This window comes from Mauremys reevesii, unplaced genomic scaffold, assembly GCF_016161935.1.
Source record: "Mauremys reevesii isolate NIE-2019 unplaced genomic scaffold, ASM1616193v1 Contig61, whole genome shotgun sequence".
NCBI lineage: Eukaryota > Metazoa > Chordata > Testudines > Geoemydidae > Mauremys > Mauremys reevesii.
In genome coordinates, this window is record NW_024100875.1 from 1 (window position 1) to 20,105 (window position 20,105).

At 38.7% G+C, this 20,105-nt stretch overlaps 1 protein-coding gene across 1 annotated transcript in view; it reads left to right on the forward strand.

The window, feature by feature from the left end:
- Nucleotides 1-1,091: 1,091 nt before the first annotated feature.
- Nucleotides 1,092-20,105, forward strand: part of LOC120394495 (SH3 domain-containing kinase-binding protein 1-like) — a gene marked incomplete at its 5' end in the record, with an annotated part of 47,611 nt that continues 28,597 nt past the window's right edge. The window contains 6 exon segments of the mRNA XM_039518720.1: nucleotides 1,092-1,173; nucleotides 1,176-1,192; nucleotides 4,477-4,528; nucleotides 10,667-10,747; nucleotides 13,928-14,090; nucleotides 18,359-18,444. Of these exon segments, the coding sequence (XP_039374654.1) occupies nucleotides 1,092-1,173; nucleotides 1,176-1,192; nucleotides 4,477-4,528; nucleotides 10,667-10,747; nucleotides 13,928-14,090; nucleotides 18,359-18,444 (481 nt within the window).

A 20,105-nucleotide genomic window follows, 5' to 3' on the forward strand; every position in this document is an offset into this window, starting at 1 on the left:
CTGCTCCAAGACATGTAAAGTGTGTAGAGGTTCTCCATCCAATGGCTGTAATAAATTTTTTCAATATGTGAGCAAAACAACATATTTCCCAATGTCATTTTTTTAAATGACTGAACCATTTTTTAGTGGAAACTTTCAAATAAAATCCAGCTTGAGGCAGACACTCAGTATGGAAAAATTTCAGTCTGAACCAAGCTTTGCGTCTGGCCCATAAGCTATAAGCAGCTGATCAACAGCCGCCTGCCATCACTGGTTATAATAATACACAAGAGAATTAATAATAAATAATAATGAAAAGCCTTGTTAAGTTATCATGTTTTTTTCACTCTCAGTATTATGGTTCATAATACCAAAATACCTAATTCTCTTTTTATTTAGAATTAGCTCTGTGCCTCCAGCCTGTCATCGAATAATGTCATAACTCAACATTTTTGTTGTCACCACCTTAGTAGAATTGTTTTGTTATGCACACTAGTTTGTGCTATTCACAGAATGCTGCAGATGATGGTGATGCTCTTGTAAAAGAAGTTTCTGGGTAGATGTAAACATACTGCTAATCAATGATTGGTGATAATAAAGAATGAATCAGCATATAACAGTTCAAATGGACTTGTGATCAAATGTAATAATTGTGGTGCATAGTGTGTCAAGGTCTCTTTGAAGAGGTTTTACATTTCAGAGCCTTAGTATTAAAATAAAGGAGTCTTATTAATGCTTGGAATGCATTCTAAAATGTATTTGTTTAATAAAATCATTTTATTTTACTAAAATGTAATCAGAGAGAAGTAACATCATACCTGCCAAAGGCTCATATGGTTTAATGGATTAAATGGTAACATTTCGCTTTAAGCCCAGCCAATCTTGATTAAGCATTTACATTTATTGTTCTTTCCTCCTTATTCCACATCACAACATGAACCAGGGTGATTATTGTAGCTTTCATTTAGAGAGTGTTCTGCATACCTGAAACTCTAGAAAATTGTCCTGCTGTGGTGAAAAGGCAGAAGGTTATGGCAAACTGCCTTACAACCCATAAATCTGTACAGCATACGCACGCTTAATTTTTGACATTTTATTTTAATGTATTGTAGGATTGCATTGATGCAGGCTGGTGGGAAGGAGAACTCAATGGCAGGCGTGGAGTGTTTCCAGATAACTTTGTCAAGCTTCTTCCTCTGATTTTGAAAAAGAGGTAAGTGTAATTATTTCCTTCTGGTTTGCTTTATCATATAGGATAAAAGTTGAGATGAAATTCTGCTCTGATTTCTATGATTCATACAAGACAAGTTACACTTGCACAAAATTAAACAAAAATGGTTAGGAAAGTAGCATTGCTGGATAACAGCAGCAGCATCTGGGATTGGATTGTTCGTAGCTTGAGGCCATATTGTGTAATTTTTTGGAAGGTATTTTGCTAGCCCATAAAACCAGTCATCCAAACTCTACTACCTTGTTTTTAAAGCCCTCTGTGCCACATTCTCAGTTTATCTGAGGCAGAATGACTGGAGATCATGGTGTAATTTGCTCAGTTTTTATGGTGTAATGATGATCAGAATCATTAACATGTCTACAGTATGTGTGATACAGTATGAAACATTAGTCTACCAACTGCTTTTAGACAGATGTCATTTTGTCTTGCCAGCAGCCATAATTTAAAGCACTCTTCCAGAAAGAAAAGGGTGAAATTCTAGCATGTGTTTGAAAAAAGAAAGCTAAGCTTGTTTAATGACATATATGCTTGAGCTCTGTCCGAATCCATTATTTTTTTACTGTGAGTAAATTCTTTTGCCTGTTTTAAAATAGGCAAGGTTATTTATTTCCTTAACACTCATTTAGAAATCCTAACACACTTTCTGGAGAGAACTTGGTAGATTCCTCTTCTCTAAAGAGACTACCTCATTTTCAGGAAACTCCTCTGTCATCAGGGTGATACTGTGAGCTTGTAATCAGGCTCTTCATTTATAGTTCAGAGTGATTATTATGTAAGCCATCAGTGATAAATTCAAGACTCAGAGACACTCTTTCTCAAGGACTGACGGTAAAATTGGATGCCAGATTAAATAACTTGGAAACCTTGATAAAGAAATCACAAAACAACTCTCAGAAGCTAGCATAACTATTGAAGATGAAAGTGGAATTTATTGCTCTTGTGAGAGCAGCAAAAACTCTTTCACAGAGTAAAATGTCATTCCACATCAGAGTGGAGAGCCTGGAAAAGAACATGAGGCCTGGTAATGAAAAGAAAGTGATTTCTAGAAGAGGCAGAGACCCTTGAAAAAAATATGCAAGGGAGTGGGGAAAGAGGTATGGGGAAGAGGGAGTGGGGGAATGGGGAAGAGGGAGTAGTGAATGGAGGAGGGAGTGGGGAAAGGGGTGGTGTGTGGGGAGAGGCAGTGGGGCAGGGAGGTGGGGTGGGGGGAAGAGAATGGGAATGGGGAGAGGAGGAGCACAGGGCAGGGACCTAGGGCGAGGCAGCTGGGGGGGGGGCAAAAGTTATTTGTGCCCAGGGCCCCAGTAAATCTTAATCCACCTCTGTTGGCGCAGACTTCCAAGCTTGAGCGCTTCTGTCTTGTCCCTTTCAACCAGTCCCTGTGCCACTCCTGTTTCTTTCCCATCCTTGGCTCCTGCCCTAGTTCCAGACTCCTTTTCTAATACATTTTCAGTCCGAGTCTCCACTGCTCAGGCTTCTCATCCCAGTCTCAGACTCCTTGCCCAGCAAGTCCTGGTCTCCCCTCCTGGCTCAGGGCCAAGTCCCAGTCTGCTCCCTGCCCTAACTTGCAGTCCCACTCTCCTTTCCAGCCAGTCCCTGTTTCCTCTTCTCAGCTATTTGTCTGATCTGTTTCCTCCCATCACCCTCCTGACACTAGCCCCTAGTCACAAGCTCCATCCTCAGGCTCTTCAGCCAAGCTTGGACTCAGCCAACCCCTCCCCCGTTCCTGGCAGTGAAAGCACAGGAGAGGCAGGCTCCCTGCTCTCAGCTCCAGTGTCCAGCCTCACCCTGGCCCAGAACAGCCACTATAGGGAAAGGCTTTGAACCTCCTTAGCCTTGGGCTGGAACATGCTCAGTCACTCTGTGGGGATGGTGCATCTGCCGTCCAGTCACATGTGAGAGGTGTGAGGGGCTAGACCATACTCAGTGAGAATGGAGTCTTCAGAGACTGTAGCTATTTAGCCCTAGTAAATCTTTACTGAGCACATGTGAACTGTAATTTTTATTTCAAAGGCTTGTAACTTGGCTAAATTTGGAAAAAAAATTGTTGAACTTTCCCCCCAAAAAAATTCAGCGTGAGGCAGACACCCAACAAGGAAAATTTCAGCCAAAAGGATTAAATTTTGGAAAGTTATAAGCAACTGAAAACACAGGCTTATAATGAGTAGTATCAGGCAAACTTAGTAAGCAGTGCTACCAGCCCCACCTATAATAAAGGGTGTCCTGATCAATGTTCCTCAGTCAAGAAGGTAGTGGCTTTTATGTGGGGCCATTAGGTTGCAAGTGATTAAGCGGAATAATAGTCATCCTGAGGAATGAGGAATAGCACATAGAGAGAGAGAGAGTGTGTGTGTGTGTTTTATATCTATCTATCTATAACCTCTCTAATAAAAACATATATAATACACACACACACACGTTTTTTATTAGAAGAGTTTTAACTCAATAGCTTTGACCTTTTATTTTAAGTGTGGGAGTTAAATTAGTGTGTCATATGCCCCGTTTGATTTTGCATTCACTCCAAGGCATTTACAGCATCTGTCAGTATGGTGTGCACACACGCACAAAAGGAAAAACCACCGGCAGCTAATCTACATAATAGAGAAGAAAAACAGATCTGGAACCAATTCAGTGATCGTATTTATGAAACATGTAAAGTGTTGCAGTCCTCTTAGGAAGGATGGTGACAGCAGAGAAAATAAAAGTAAATGATGAATAATAGGCTGCTGATGTGAATAATTAGCTTCATTTCATCAAGCATGGGAAGTCTTAATAACTGTGCTTGAAGATGTTCTTCACAAATGGGATAACAACCATATATTGGCAAATGGCAAAATGTAACCTCTAGAGTATTTCTTGTGTTCTGCATTTATGCTTCAAACTTAGTGTAAGAAACATATTTCAGCTCCTGCATTGCCTACACATTTTTCAAAATGGCTTTGGATATTTACAAAATTAAATCTTAATTGCAAAGGCTACTTCAGTGTACAAAAGGCCATTGTTTTCAGTGATTGTAAGCCACTTAACGCTGAGCTTTTATCTAAAAGACATTTCAAGTATAAAAATAGTAAAGTGGCATATTGTTTCTCAATTACATTTTCTTTCTTGAAAATCTTTTAATTGAATTTAGTACTTGTGAAATGTGTGATTGACAGGCCTGGAATCTGAAGACCTGTAATTGTCATTGTAAAGTATTATTACATCAAATCTTTCTATGAGTTCAAGTGTTTACAAACAATCTCTTTTCTGCTTTTCCTTGATTTTAGAGACCTAAGAAACCACCACCTCCGTCAGCTCCTGTCACCAAACAAGGGTCAGGTAAGGTGTTGTTGCTCTTATATAATATACATCAGTGAAACACATTCCATACAGAACACGTGTATTTTTAAATTTGTATGGATGCCATCCGTATCAAAGCCAATATACAGGAAGAGTCTCAATCACTAACAGTAGATTGGATACAAGATGCAAAAGATTACACAACCATGAAAGTTTGCGATCTGCTTTCTGAATAGATTGTGAGTGAACTGAAAGAGGACACATGCCAATTCTTATTTGAAAATAATACATTAGAAGATTTATTTTAAATATTATGGTTCATTTCAAACAGTTTATACTAAACATTAAACTTTTGTTCTTGGAATTTAAATCAAATTGTGTTGGTGCGTAAAGTTAAGCACATGCATACATTTTTACAAGGTCAGTGTCATAATGTTAGGGAATATAAACTGTAGTAGGAAAGTTTATTAACCTTTCACCTGTAAGCCCGATCTACACTAGAGATACATGGCCTTCTTCCTGTCTATTTGCAACTTAGGCCTCACTCCTGAAACTGGATCTGCATGTATGCAGGGGTCCAAATGTGTGGATCCAGTTGCAGGATCAATCCCATAGTTTCAGTTTCTTGTTTATCCACATTTTACAGGTAGGCTTAAGTACACTATTAACCATGGATGGAATCATGTTGAAACTGATTTAGGGGACAACCTGTGTTGTAACCAAGTTCCCTGGTATGTCTGCATTTTTACAATGGCTAGATCCAAAACCATACTACTGCAGCTGAACTGGAGTTAACTATAGTTAACACAAATATGATTTACCTGCCCAGTGTAGATTAGGCATCACTATGTTTAAACATGTGGGTTTAAACATGTTTTTAAAACTCTTATCCCTGCTGTGAAGAATGAGGAAGATATCTGGATTATTTTTTATGAATATTATATGTACTTCACTTTACCTGGTTGATGATATTCTGTCTGACTACACAGAGTTAAATCAAAGGAGGCTGTTAGGGAGAACAAGCAAGAATTACATATTCATATTATTCTCTGGGTAAGCAAACTGTGTTTAAACCATATTAGAATGAACCATGATCAAACCCAGTTAATCAAAACCAGTTTTACCTCTGTAGATAAGACCTTAGGGTAAAAATGTTATAAGTGACTACGTTTCAGTGGCACATACGCAACTGGAGGTACGTCTAGACTACCCGCCGGATCAGTAGCGTTCACTGTATCAAGGATTGATTTATTGCGTCTCATCTGGACGCGATAAATCGATCCGCTAATCGATGCCCGTACTCCACCTCGGCCAGGTAAGTCGAACTAAGATACTTCTACTTCAGCTAAGCAAATAGTATAGCTGAAGTTGCGTATCTTAGTTCGAACCCCCCTGCTAGTGTAGCCCAGGCATAAGTTTCTTAAAGTGCTTTTGAAAATTTTAGCCTTAAAGACAGAATTCAAGTTGTGTTTAGGTCATAATAACAACTCAGAATGAATGGGATGGTCTCAAAGGCCTTGTCTGCACTAATGTTTTCCCCCTAAAATTTCCCAGTTGTTGTCACAGTGGTTCAGGCACTAGTGAGGACAAAGGACTTTAATCACTGTTTTCTATTCCCCACCTCTTGGTTAAAAATCCAATGGTTTCTCTGCAATCACACTCCCACCGTTATTTAACACCATTGGGAAATTTTAGCCAGTCTAGTCAGGGTTTTCTACCTATTGTTATCTGTTTCAGTTCACTAGTGTATCTGATTATGAATCAAGGGACTATAATTTAAATTTAACTCAATCAAGCAGTTGTTTCTATTTGTTTAATCATGCCAATAGTTCACTTCTTTGTCTTGAGACACTTAAAAAGAGATTTAATTTTAAGATTCTTTGTTATTCAGATGATCTACCTGAATCATTGCTCAGTATAACTTTGCCATCTAGTGGTGGTTGCAGTGTTAAAAAAAATCAGCCATGCTTTATCCACTAATGAAATTATAATCAAGGCTACGTTTTTGAAAAATCCTTTAAAAGATTACATTGCTGTTTATATCACTGCTTCCGGTTTCCCTTTCGTAAAATGGGGAGAATAATAATTTTAGCCTGTATATAGCCCTTTGCACACTCAAAGTATGAGCTACTTAGTCCTCACAATAGCCCTGCAAGATAGGTAGATATTATGCGCTCCTTTTCAAAGTGAAAATTGAGGCACAGGGAAATTAAATGACTTGCTCAAGGCCATTAGAGTTGGGGGCAAAAGCCAAAGACGAAAACTCAGGTGTTTCAGGTTCCTAGTTCCAAACCCAGTCTACTGACTGGACAATGCTATGTATGCACAAGAAGTCTGTGAATGTTTAGGTACTGTCTGTACGACACTTTAAGGCTGAAGAATGCTGTACTTGTTGTTATGAATGAATATCTCCTGCCACCAACTACAGTGTGAAATCACTGGTACTATATTTTACCAGTCTTAGCATGAGGCTGATTCTGCTATTGATGGTTTTGAATACCTGGTAAGATATGATATGAAAAATTAGATCCAGAACTATCAGTTGCATGCTAAATAATTAAAAATCAATATATTCTTTTACTGAGCTAAAATAGAAAAATAGCACATGATAGAAGCATAAATAACACGAGAATCCAGGGAACTACAGACTTGTCAGCCTCACCTCAGTGCCTGGAAAAATCATGGAGCAGAGCCTCAAGGAATCCATTTTGAAGCACTTAGAGGAGAGGAAGGTGATCAGGAACAGTCAGCATGGATTCACCAAGGATAAGTCGTGCCTGACCAACTTGATTGCCTTCTATGATGATATAACTGGCTCTGTGGATATGGGGAAAGCGGTGGACTTGATATATCTTGATTTTAGCAAAGCTTTTGATATGGTCTCCCACAGTATTCTTGCCAGCAAGATAAAAATGTATGGATTGGATGAATGGACTATAAGGTGGATAGAAAGCTGGCTAGATCATCGGGCTCAACAGGTAGTGATCAACAGCTCAATGTCTAGTTGGCAGCCGGTGTCAAGCGGAGTACCCCAGGGGTCGGTCCTGGGACCAGTTTTGTTCAACATCTTCATTAATGATCTAGATGATGGGATGGATTGCACTCTCAGCAAGTTCGCGGATGACGCTAAGTTGTGGGGAGAGGTAGATACGTTGGAGGGTAGTGATAGGGTCCAGAGTGACCCAGACAAATTAGAAGGTTGGGGCAAAAGAAATCTGATGAGGTTCAACAAGGACAAGTACAGTCCAGCACTTAAGATGGAAGAATCCCATGCACTGCTACAGGCTGGGGGCCAACTGGCTAAGTGGCAGTTCTGCATAAAAGGACCTGGGGATTACAGTAGATGAGAAGTTGGATATGAGTCAGCAGTGTGCCCTTGTTGCCAAGAAGGCTAACAGCATATTGGGCTGCATTAGTAGGAGCATTGCCAGCAGATCGAGGAAAGTGATTATTCCCCTCTATTCGGCACTGATGAGGCCACATCTGGAGTATTGCATCCAGTTTTGGGCCCCCCACTACAAAAAGGATGTGGACAAATTGGAGAGAGTCTAGTGGAGGGCAACAAAAATTACCAAGGGGGCACATGACTTATGAGGAGAAGCTGAGGGACATGACTTATGAGGAGAAGCTGAGGGAACTGGGCTTATTTAGTCTGCAGAAGAGAAGAGTGAGGTGGGATTTGATAGCAGCCTTCAACTACCTGAAGGGGGGTTCCAAAGAGGATGGAGCTAGGATGTTCTCAGTGGTGGCAGATGACAGAACAAGGAACAGTGATCTCAAGTTGCAGCGGAGGAGGTCTAAGTTGGATATTAGGAAAAACTGTTTCAGTAGGAGGGTGGTGAAGCACTGGAATGGGTTACCTAGGGAGGTGGTGGAATTTCCATCCTTAGAGGTTTTTAAGGCCTGGCTTGACAAAGCCCTGGCTGGGATGATTTAGTTGGGGATTGGCCCTGCTTCGAGCAGGGGGTTGGACTAGATGACCTCCTGAGGTTCCTTCCAACTCTAATTCTTCTATGATTCTATGTTTAGAATTAGCCTTTGTCTATATTACAAATCAAAGCCTGGTTCTACTTTGTATTGTAGTATAATTGGGACCTTAACTATATCCCCAAACTGGGCTTGAGATGAGACTGTGTGGTAATCATGCTTCGAAACCTTGGCCAGCTGCAACCCACATCGTAGCTGAATGCACACGCACGCGTACATATGTACATATGTTTAAAGTCCTGTGTCGCTACTTAAGTTTCTCAGGATATTCGACTTGTATAACCCATGAGTTTAGAGTGACTGTAATTGGGAGGCTAGCAGTAGTGTCTTCCTCTATGTGGTGTAAAATGGTGATGTGTGTGTATGTCAGTTCAATAATACTTATCGGCATGATAAGCTATACAAGTGTTGCCTGTCTGATAGAGCTGTTACAGAGAAACAATGGCCAGTAATCACCACTAATGAGGGGCCATTACCATTGATGAGTAGTGAGTGTTAGGGACCAGCTGCAAGTATTGTACTGCCATATTCAGAAAATGTAAATGTGCTTGAGTGCTGCATAACACACAGTGAAACAGGCTGAACAAAATAGTGTTATGTAGCCCTTTTAAACTCTGCTAAGCTAAAATGGTTGTAACACCTTGTAGTTGGCTAGTGGAATGAAGCCAAAATCTGTTATAATAATTCTTATAAATAGAGCCCTACCAAATTCACGTGAAAAATGCGTCACAAACCGTGAAATCTGGTCTCCCCTTTGAAATCTAGTCTTTTGTGTTCTTTTACCCTATACTACACAGATTTCATGGGGGAGACCAGCATTTCTCATACCGAGGGTCCTGACCAGGGCCGGCTCCAGGCACCAGCTTAGCAAGCAGGTGCTTGGGCCGGCCACTCCGGAGAGGGGTGGTACGTCCAGCTATTCGGCGGCAATTCAGCGGAGGGTCCCTCACTCCCAGTCGGAGTGAAGGACCTCCTGCTGAATTGCCGCAGATCGCGATCGCGGCTTTTTTTTTTTCGGCTGCTTGGGGCGGCAAAACCCGTGGAGTTGGCCCTGGTCCTGACCCAAAAAGGGGTTGTGGGGGGGTTGCAAGGTTATTGTAGAGGGGTCGTGGTATTGCCGCCTTTACTTCTGCACTGCCTTCAGAGCTCGGTGGCCGGAGAGCAGCAGCTGCTGGCCAAGGGCCCAGCTCTGAAGGCAGTGCAGAAGTAAAGATGGCAATACCATGATCCCCCTACAATAAACTTGCAACCCTCCCTCCCTCCCCCACCACCACCACCACCACCACCACCACACACACACACACACACACACCCACCCACCCACCCACCCACCCACCCACCCACCACCTCTTTCGGTCAGGACTTCTACAGTTATAACATTGTGGAATTTCAGATTTAAATATCTGAAACCATGAAATTTATTATTTTTAAAATCATATGACCATGAAATTGACCAAAATGGACCATGTATTTGGTCGGGCCCCACTTATAAAATTTGTCTAGGACTAGAACTAAATCTTGTCTACACCAGGAAAATTCTGCTAAAACTTGCCACTATTGGTTCATCTCCTTTCTGATAGCAACTGTGGGGTGGCTATTGTAGGCAAGATGCTGGTGGTCACCATTATTTTGGACACTGTGTGGCATAGACTTGCCCTGAGCAGCTATAGGCAAGGCATTCTTTTAAAATGCCAGCAACCACCCAGAGCACTGTCTTTGCTTGTGCTCCTACCATTGCTAACATTTGTGGAAATGAACTGCTGGGAATAAGAATAAAAAACTTGGGTAAAAAAAATCTGTTGGGTAGTATATATACCCCCTTTATATGTTTTATATTTTTGAGTCTAACAATGATACAGAATTAAAGGATTGTAAAATTTAATTTTCTGACTCCCTGATATTTGGAATGGAACAATTGTGTGCTCATTTTGCAAGTGCCTGCTCTCCTGAGATGTATCGGAAGTCATGTACCTTGGCTGCAAAGACTACACAGTCATGACATTTTGCATGTGTTTGTGAAGTAAATAATTTTAATTGAAAATGGGCTAATTTTTAATTTAAGCGTGAAAATTTCAAAATTGGGTAATCAAAAAATCAAAATAAAGAGGGGAAAATTTAAATGTATATCTTTTGCTTGGTTTGTTTGCAGATATCCTTTTGCAGAATCATGAATTTTCCTTTCTTTGACAGGTACCACAGACAGAAAACATGAAATCAAAAAGGTACCTCCTGAAAGGCCAGAATGTCTTCCTAATCGAACAGAGGAGAAAGGTATGAAATGTGCTTCTATGTCTACTGTTTGCAGAATGATGAATAGAGAAGGAGGTTGATTCAAGTTTTCATTTTCCAGTCAGTAGATAGATTTAATTAAGTGTGTTCTGTGGATGTTTACTTCCAACTCTCATACATATGTGATTACATTAATTTTGCAAGGATCCTATCATTGTTTCTGGGGTAATTTCTGGGACAAGGATAAGGGAATCATATTGGGTTTAGTAGATATTGCATTGTATCTATTGCAGTGATATTATGCAACTGTTTATAGATTTGCACCTATAGTATCTTACATTGGACTTTGGCTAGGAGACTTGACTTTTTTTAGATTTCCATGGCCATTTCTAGAATTACTTTACAGGCCATGGAATGTATTTAATTCCTTGTGGCCTCTGTGGCATATTTTAGGTGAAGTAGCCAGATGCTGAATGTCACAAATGGAACACAAGCGGAAAAACCACACTCCGGAGAGAAATAAGTTACACCGACATAAGCGTTGGTGTGGGCAGGGCTTCTCCCACCGACTTAGCTACCACCATTCGTTGGGGGTGGATTAATTATGTCAACAAGAGAGCTCTCTCTCCCATTGGCGTAGACTGGATACACTAGAGTTCTTACAGCAGTGCAGCTACAGCAGTAAGCTCTCTAGTGTAGACATGGTCTATTTTAACCATGTTATGTTACTTTCTAGACCTGCTTTGAGTAGACTTAGATGACAGAATGGTTAAAACACTGAGGGTCCATCTACACTGGTGCTCCTCCTGTTGCTACCACTGGTGAAGTTCCAATGGTGGGAAACTTTAAGACACAGGCTGGGTGTAGAATTCACTCATCTCAGATAGCTGTCTTAGCTCATCTCGACTTAAATTTTTTTAAAAGTATCAGAACACTATTTTTTCAGAGAGTGTTAAGTTTTAATGACACTATCACTTGGCTTCTTAAATACTTTATCTCTTTTTATACTGATTGTTTGGTTTTCCTTGCGTTCTCTCTGAAATGGTTTATGTAGCCCCCTGTGTATTGTTATTAACATAAAGAGGGCTCTTGATACAAAAGACAGCACAGCTAAAGTCTTAATGCCATTTTACACATATATCTAAAAATGTACTTCAGTTTTGGTGTAATTATGTCACATCAGAATCATTAGGATGACAACCTTACTGTACAAGCTTTGTAGTATGTAATAACCCTATTAGCTCTCCATACAGTATTAATAACATGGCAAATGGTACAGGCCATAGAAAAGAGAGGGGTGGGAGTGAAAATAAGAGCTACCTTGTACATCCTAACAATGATACAGTATGTTTTTCCATTTCAGTTTTGAGTTATACAGTCAAGTATAAAAACAATGAGAATTACAAGATATTACACTACCAAAAAATAAATATCTATAGCTTGGCTAGTCAATGAATAAGAGGAGAATAGGAACTATCTCTAGGTTCTACGGAACACCAAAAAAAGAGGAGGATTTGGTAGTGTGTTGCAAGAATATAACCAGGGGCAGTATCTTCTTTTTTGTTATGTGTTTGTACAATATCTTGACTAACACAATGGGGTTTTGGTCCATGTGTGGGGCTCCTGCTTGTCACCACAGTGCAAATAGTAAAAAATAATAATTAATAATAACAACAGGAGCAAATAGAATTAAAATTATGAGATCTTCTAGATTATGGAAGACTGAATCATGTAAAAGTAGACTGGATAAAGTATATTTTGTAGTGAACAATAGGTCCCTGCCGGGTGAGCAAGATGACCTAATATGATCTTTTGTCTTGGATTATGCTCTCTATATTAATTTTTCTATACACATGAGTTGACTAATGATATGCCATAACTTACTCTAATGGCTGACACTATCCTTAACCTAAACCGCTAGCCTATTCAAATATGCCTATGAAATACAATGGTTTATAATATTTTCCATCACTTAGACAACACAGCAATAAATTGGTCTCCAGGGCTTGAATGAGTTGAAATCAGACCTTTGAACACATTTTTGTGTTGCCAATTTTTTTTCCTGCTAGTATTATCAACAAAGATAAATTGCCAAGGGCTGTTTTTGTGGTCCATGATTTCTTCTAACCTAGTATCCTAAAACCTATGAAGAGGTAGCCTGGCTCTATGTAATATTCTTAAGTGTATGCCATAGGGATTTCTGTGTATAGTCACAACATACTGTAGACCATCTTGTCACTGATGGGTTTGGTATATTATGAGAGACAAGGGTGAGAGTTTTGCCACTGACTTCAGTGGAGCCAAGGTTTCATCCAAGTAATCTACAGTGGTAAAAGTGTTTAGCTACATTTTACAATATGCATTTACAGCATATTTTATAATGGGACTATTCAAGCAGTTTGTATGTGCTCTATATACATCCTAGCAATAGCAGGCATTGGCATGTTAAAGACTGTAGAATTTCCTATGAAAAGTAATGAGTTTAAACGCAAACTAACTACTTTTGAAACTTGGAATCCCAAATATAAGCCCATTTTTGAGAGGTACTTACTTCCTGTGGTTCCAATTGCCCAAATTTAAAAAAAAAATCAGGCCACTTCTATTTAGATGCCTAAATATGAATCTGGGTGTCTAAATGTTGGCCCCCAAGTTGTTATACTTTGACCCTAGTATCTTAAGCTGATTAGTTTTTCATTTAAGTATATTTGTATTAAATTCCTGCAGAATACATTTTTAAAAGAAGATTTTTGCATGTTTCAGCTGAGCATTAAGAACACACAAAATTATCCTTATTTTTGTGCTCTTCTAACTTAAGTATTATCTCACAGAGTAAATATTAGTATGAAAGTGAGCTTGGGGAAAATGTTTCTGTATGATGTGTAATTCTCTTGTCTTCTTATTTTAATAGTTATTTAGATAATCAATAAGTTTTTTAATGATTAAAATCAGAAATTACACTCAGATTCAGACACTGTCTACACATTAGCCAAGAGCAGGTTTAATGCAAATTCAAACTATTGAAATGTGTTTAGCGCAAAACTGGTATAAACATTTTATTCTCAGAAAAGAGTGAAGTAAGGCAGAACAGTGACGAATGCAGACTTATTTCTTAGATGTGGTTTAACTAACATTCATAGCTTCTGTACATTGTAAATCAATATGTGCCAGAGAATTCCACTTAATAAGATCTTCGTTCTTTTTTGGGGGGAAATTGATTTAAAGAAAGACCAGAAAGAGAGCAAAAACTGGTAGATTTGCACAAGCCTTCAGTCCCTGCTATACCTCCGAAGAAACCTCGACCACCAAAAACGAACTCTCTGAACAAACCTGGTACATTGCCCCCAAGACGACCTGAAAGACCAGCTGTGCCTCTGACGCATACAAGGTATTGTTAAAGCTGCACATTCATAGAGTTTAGGTGTTCTATTGATGTTACTATTCATTTCCAATTCTAACTTCCTTTGGTTAGATACTGTATCATCACTCTGTCACACTGGTTTTACCTAGTCTAGCGCTTTTGGTTTTATTGTAACTCACTTGAATTGATTGTCAATTAGACACTTGAAGATGTTTATTCCTGCTGTAAAGTTTGCGGAGTGTCTATATTAGCATGTACAATCAAGTTAGTTAACTCAAGTTAATTGGCACTCTGTTAACTCAAGTTACAAGACCAACAACTTTAGATTAGCTCTGGCCACTGCGTGGCCCTGTCTACCCTCCTGGATAGTTAAATATAATAGTGAGTAATATTAGCTAGTGTGCTCCCCTTTTAAACACTGTAGTGCCTAGAACGGGGCTAATTTGATTTCAGTCCATTTTCCCTGGCTATTGTAGTCCAAGTCTAAGCATGTTGCAAACTGGGTTACAAAATGTGTTTTGATTACACAATGACATACTCAAGGTACTATTCTAGAATGCTGCTTGAAAAATAATTTATGGCCTCCATCAGTGGCTATCCAACATCCTTTGCAAGCATTGATTAAGTTTTGCTACACACTGGAGTATAATTGACTCCATTTTACAAGTGGGGGAACAGAGGATGGTGAAGTTAAATGACTTGCTCATGATCACACAATGTCCGTGACACAACGTAGATGTCCTGACTCTCAGTCCTTCACTTTAACTTTAGGTGATCATATACTACCTTGATAAGGGCAGGTTAAGAACCTGAATAGAATAGGACCCATAGATCATGCTTCCCTTCATTTGTCTAATAATAGCCTATAAAAGGACACTCTTTATTGAAATCTAGTCAATTAAAAAAATAATTTAAGATGCTACACCTGCCCTTGACCTCTGCCAGGTTATGAAGTCTTACTGAAGTGTCTCTCTCTCCCCACCTGACTACACATGGGAGGTGCTTGAACATAACACTAAAGAAAATAAATATTAAATACATACAATCTCATGTTTCTATGATTAAGAATGTTTTTGTTTCTCCATTAGCTGTCTGAAAGACCTACAGAAGGGTAAACAGTGAAACTAGCTTCAAAGTGCTGTCCGGTACATACTGTAACACAGAAAAGAGAGAGAAATATGTAATCCTCTAATCTCTTATGGGAGTAGGTGTTACATGTAACAGTAATTGTTTTTTTAAAAGTACAGAAAAATGTGTTTAAGTTGATATTGCCCCTTTAAATGCCACAATTGCTAACTGTTTACCACTCATTATTTTATCAGCTAATTTAAACTAATTGGTTATCCAGGGTCACTTTTGTATCCTGTTATGCCTATTTGTAAGGACATTTTATAGGAATAAGGCTACACATTCATATGATCAAATCTATAAAATAGCCTTTTAATTATTTGGATAATTCAGAAACTTGGAAAATTAAGGTAAAAATGGTGTTTTTGTTAAATGTAGCTTGCAGGATTTGGTTGGTTATTTCTTTTTACAATCATTTCAGTTTAATAAGCTAATAAATATTTTGAAAGTACCTTCTGGTTTCTTATACTGAGATCTGTAAGACTCAGGCCAATTAGACAATTTAAAAAAAATTTAACTCCTACAGAAACTTTGCAGATTCTAAGGGAAAAACCCTGTGGATTTTAACAAAATTCCCCTTAGATTTCTGTTGCTGATGGTTAGCAACGGCATCCTTATTCTAGTGTGTTCAAGAATTTTACATCTCATGGGTTTCAGTGGGATGTTTTTATATTTTGTGATAAAAATCAGTTTCTTCAGTTCAATAAATAATTTTCTTTTGGAGCCTGGGTAGGGCTTCAAGGACTGTGGGTTAGGTACCAAGAACGCCCTGCAACAAGTTTGGATGTGGGGCAAAGCTGCAACTGACCTGTCCCAGACATAATGGCTTATTTGGGCATGCTGCACTATTGGTAATTACACCCGTTACCTGTAGTTCAATTGTCTAGTGTAGACAAGGCACATACTATCTGTTCAGATGACTCTTTTGAAACCAGGGTTTTACCCTGTTTTTCTGAGATACATTCATCTGAAGCAATATTTTTCACTTTCATCTATTGGAGATGAAGTGCATTACAAAGGACTGGCATTGCTCTTTGAAGGAATAGCAGAAGGCTATACAAATGGCAAAAGGTTGGTGCCAGCAATTGAACATTTAAGGTATGAGCAACTTGGGGTGCTGGAGATGTGGCAGCACTTCCTGGACTTGAAGCAGTAATAACCAGATACATGGTTTACACTTTCCGCACCTCCACTATAAAAATTGTCCTAGCACCCCTGTGAACAACCCTATAATAAACTTGTATGTGTATGTGATGGACAAATTCTGTTCATTGGGAACATTTTTAAGATATGAAGTCTTGAAGGACATTTAGCATTCCTTAAGACAGGTATGTTAAGTATCCTTTAAGAATCCAACATCAAGGTCAGCCTCAGTATCCTTCAGTCTTAAAATCGTAATAGTTTACAACCCCAACCCAAACAGCATTCATCCCTTTCTCAGAACACTTCCAATTAGCATTCTTTCTTCACCATTAAATACACCTGGGCAAAGAGGTCCAGGGGAGGTACAATGAAGACAGTTTTTTGGATTACCACCAGGACACTGTTACTTTGTTATACATTTCTTCCAGTGATTAAAAAAAGAGAGAATTTTATTGATCAAGTAGATCATTCTGAACATCTTCATTTATCATCAGCCTTTTACTAATCCAGTGTGACAGGAATGTCTTAATTTCTCCTGCTTCCTCACCTACAGGGACGTCCTGACAACTTAATATTTCATAATATGATCTTGTTTTCTAGATCATCAACTAGGTTTTTTTGTCTTTTTACATTCTTAAGTATTCTCTTCAACCTACAGTAGTGTTATCTGTATGTATCCATTTTTTTGTAATTTCTTCCAGTTTTCAACAAAACTTTCCAGACTTCTTATCCGTTACAGAATTTTTAGTCTGAACAGTTCTAATAGCTAATGCCATGTGCATGCTTATAAATCTGGCATCCTTCACTAAATCCAAACCATCCTTTGCCAGATTGCACCACCAGAAACAGACAGGTGGTATCTGCTAGTGAAAAGTAAGGAGCAAAATGCTAAGTCTTTAGAAGATCATGCTTTATTTCTAATTTATTAATAGCTACTACTGCTATTTTAAGAAACACTAAATATCTAAGTCATTAGTTGCAGGGACAGTTATATATTTGGCACATTTTGCCCAGCGTGCAAAGACGTGCACAATAACACTATATAGATAATACTATTTATGTATGTATGGTGACAATTATTGTGGGAATTATACAATATTGTGAGGCTGGCCATGAAATGAGATAAATATTTCATGACTATAATACAGATTTTTATTCCATTAAGTGAACTGAAGCGGTCTTGAAATCTCATAGTAAATTTTCACAAGGATGTTGTGTGGGGGACCTGTGCAGTTTAACCATGTGCTCCTACCGCTGATCCCATTTTATTCTGTCTGAGTGGTCATATTGCTTCGATAAACTTAACCAGTATGTGGTATGTGAGCTTTTGCATGGAAGGAAAACAGGGTTACTCACTGAATCACTGTTGCTGTTAAAAATTTCAGCCCCCTCCCTATATAAAGTATCACCCTTCCTCTGTCATTTTTCTATGGGGAAGAAATTTTCACTCTACAGTTCCTGGGTTGAGAGACATCCTTGAAACCACAGAAAGGGATTTCATACCCTAATGATGAGTAATATGTACAGAAATCTTCTTTTTTTAGTCAGAAGCACTTACCATGGTGAGGAAACTGCTTCAATGAACAGAACAGAGCACTGCTGGATCCCATTATCCCAGCTTGACATTTTTTCTCTTCATCCAGTTATTTGCAGATTTCTGGTTCACCTATCCATAATATCTAAGCACCAATTATTAATTGTAAGCAACTAAGAATAAGCTGTTGAAGGGTAGCCCTTTGCCCTTAGATTTCCTTCATGTTGAGATGCTGTGAACATTTGAGGAATAATTTAGGGCTCTGCTGTGTCTAAAATAGCTTTTTGACAGGTGTTAAAGAGAAATGAGATAAGGTTAATCCATGCAGTATGTCTGCTTACTAGAGATGGCTCTCTGTGACAGGTTGCTATAACTCAGTGCTACACAGGAGGAACACGTCCCCCCTCTTTTTATTAATTGCAAGCTGGCAATTTATTGTTACCCACAGACAAACTCTAATAAATGTCTCCTCTTCTTTTTCTCACTGTAGGAATGATAGTACAAAAGTAGAGTTAGTGAGCAGTACGGTATCCGGAATCTTGGAGAAGGACTCCTCAGAAAGAAGCAGTGACATTGGTAAGTTGCCGTGTTTTTGTTGTTCCTCTAACAAAGTTATGGTGTAGATATCTGCATTTTAGTGGTACTTGCTGTGTTCCAGAAAGCAGTTAATGAGTTCATGGTGAATTTTAAATGCAAGGTTAATCACACATTCCTTGCATAAACTTTTTTTAAAGAGAACACAGAAATATGAAACTTAGATTTTTTGGCATGGGAAATTGATTTTATTGTTAAAAGCCTGAAAAAAATGGCTAGGCCAAATGAATAATTGTACTATGTTTTGGTAAGCTGAAGATTAATGCATATTATATGTTTGTAATGTGTTAAAGGTTTACATTTGTGGTTACCAATAATCTTTACATTTCAATTACAAAGGAAATAGAGACTGCTTTAAAAAATAAATGTTGCTAAAAAAGTATTAAAGGAAGTGTCTGTTCCAATTTTAAAATGAACATAAACTCGACTGCAGTTAAGATGATAATCAATAACCCTAAAACACATACAGTTGAATCACTGAGTCACCTTGAAGAGGAGTAAAGTTAAAGATTGGATTGTTTTTCTTTTTTTTTTTTTTTCCATTGCTAAATTTGAAATCCATAAGAGATGTTTGTTGCATGGGATGTTGTTGTAACTGAGGCATTGAAAGTGAGGTATTCTGACTCTTGTTTATTTCTGAAAGCAAACCCAGGGACAGAGTCATTTGTATGTGGAAGTATTCCAATGACATCTGCTCTAGTCACTCAATTTAGTAACAACTGTGCAGCAGCAGGCATGTTTTTGTAAGAGGCAGAATCTTTGTACTCTGAATGTAAGCATTACTAGAACTCATTGGTAGCATATAAAGTTAATTTGATGTTTTGTTTTTTTCATAGAACATATTAATATTAACACATTTTGGTAGAATATACTTTCAGCAACCAGTCTGCCTTTTCTCCAGACTTGAAAGGAAAACTTTTATATATAATTTAAAATATAAAAAGTGAACACAAATAATTTTTCTTAGTTTTATGAAGATGACCTTGATTATTGCTCTCAGTATTCATGTATCAGCTTTTTGAATTTGTTGCTGCCAGTGTGGTCTATGATAGCAAGCTTGTTCTAAAGGAATAAACAGTATATATATATTTTTATTTTTAAATGAAGGTGAACATAGCACAGGGATTGGCAACCTTTGGCACGCAGCCTGTCAGGAAATCTGCTGGCAGGCCGGGAAGGTTTGTTGACCCGCAGCTTCCACAGATTCGGCCTATCGCAGCTCCCACTGGCCGCGGTTCGCTGTTCCAGGCCAATGGGGGCTTTGGGAATCAGTGTGGGCAGAGGGATATGCTGGCTGCTGCTTCCCACAGCCCCCATTGGTCTGGAACAGCGAACCACGGCCAGTGGGAGCTGCGATAGGCCAAACCTGCAGACACTGCAGGTAAACAAACCGTCCCAGCCCACCAGCAGATTTCCCTGACAGGCCGTGTGCCAAAGGTTGCCAATCCCTGATGTAGCAAAACACATTGCAATTAAATTGCATGAACTGTTTTACAAGTATACATTATGATGTTTTCTGATTAATATTATGTTAAAGCCAACAGTAAAATGTGGAAATGCAATCAGTTTCAACATTTAATATTACTAACTTTTATTATTTAGTTCAAAGCCTGTAGGCCTCTGTGTACTAGAAGGGAAAAATG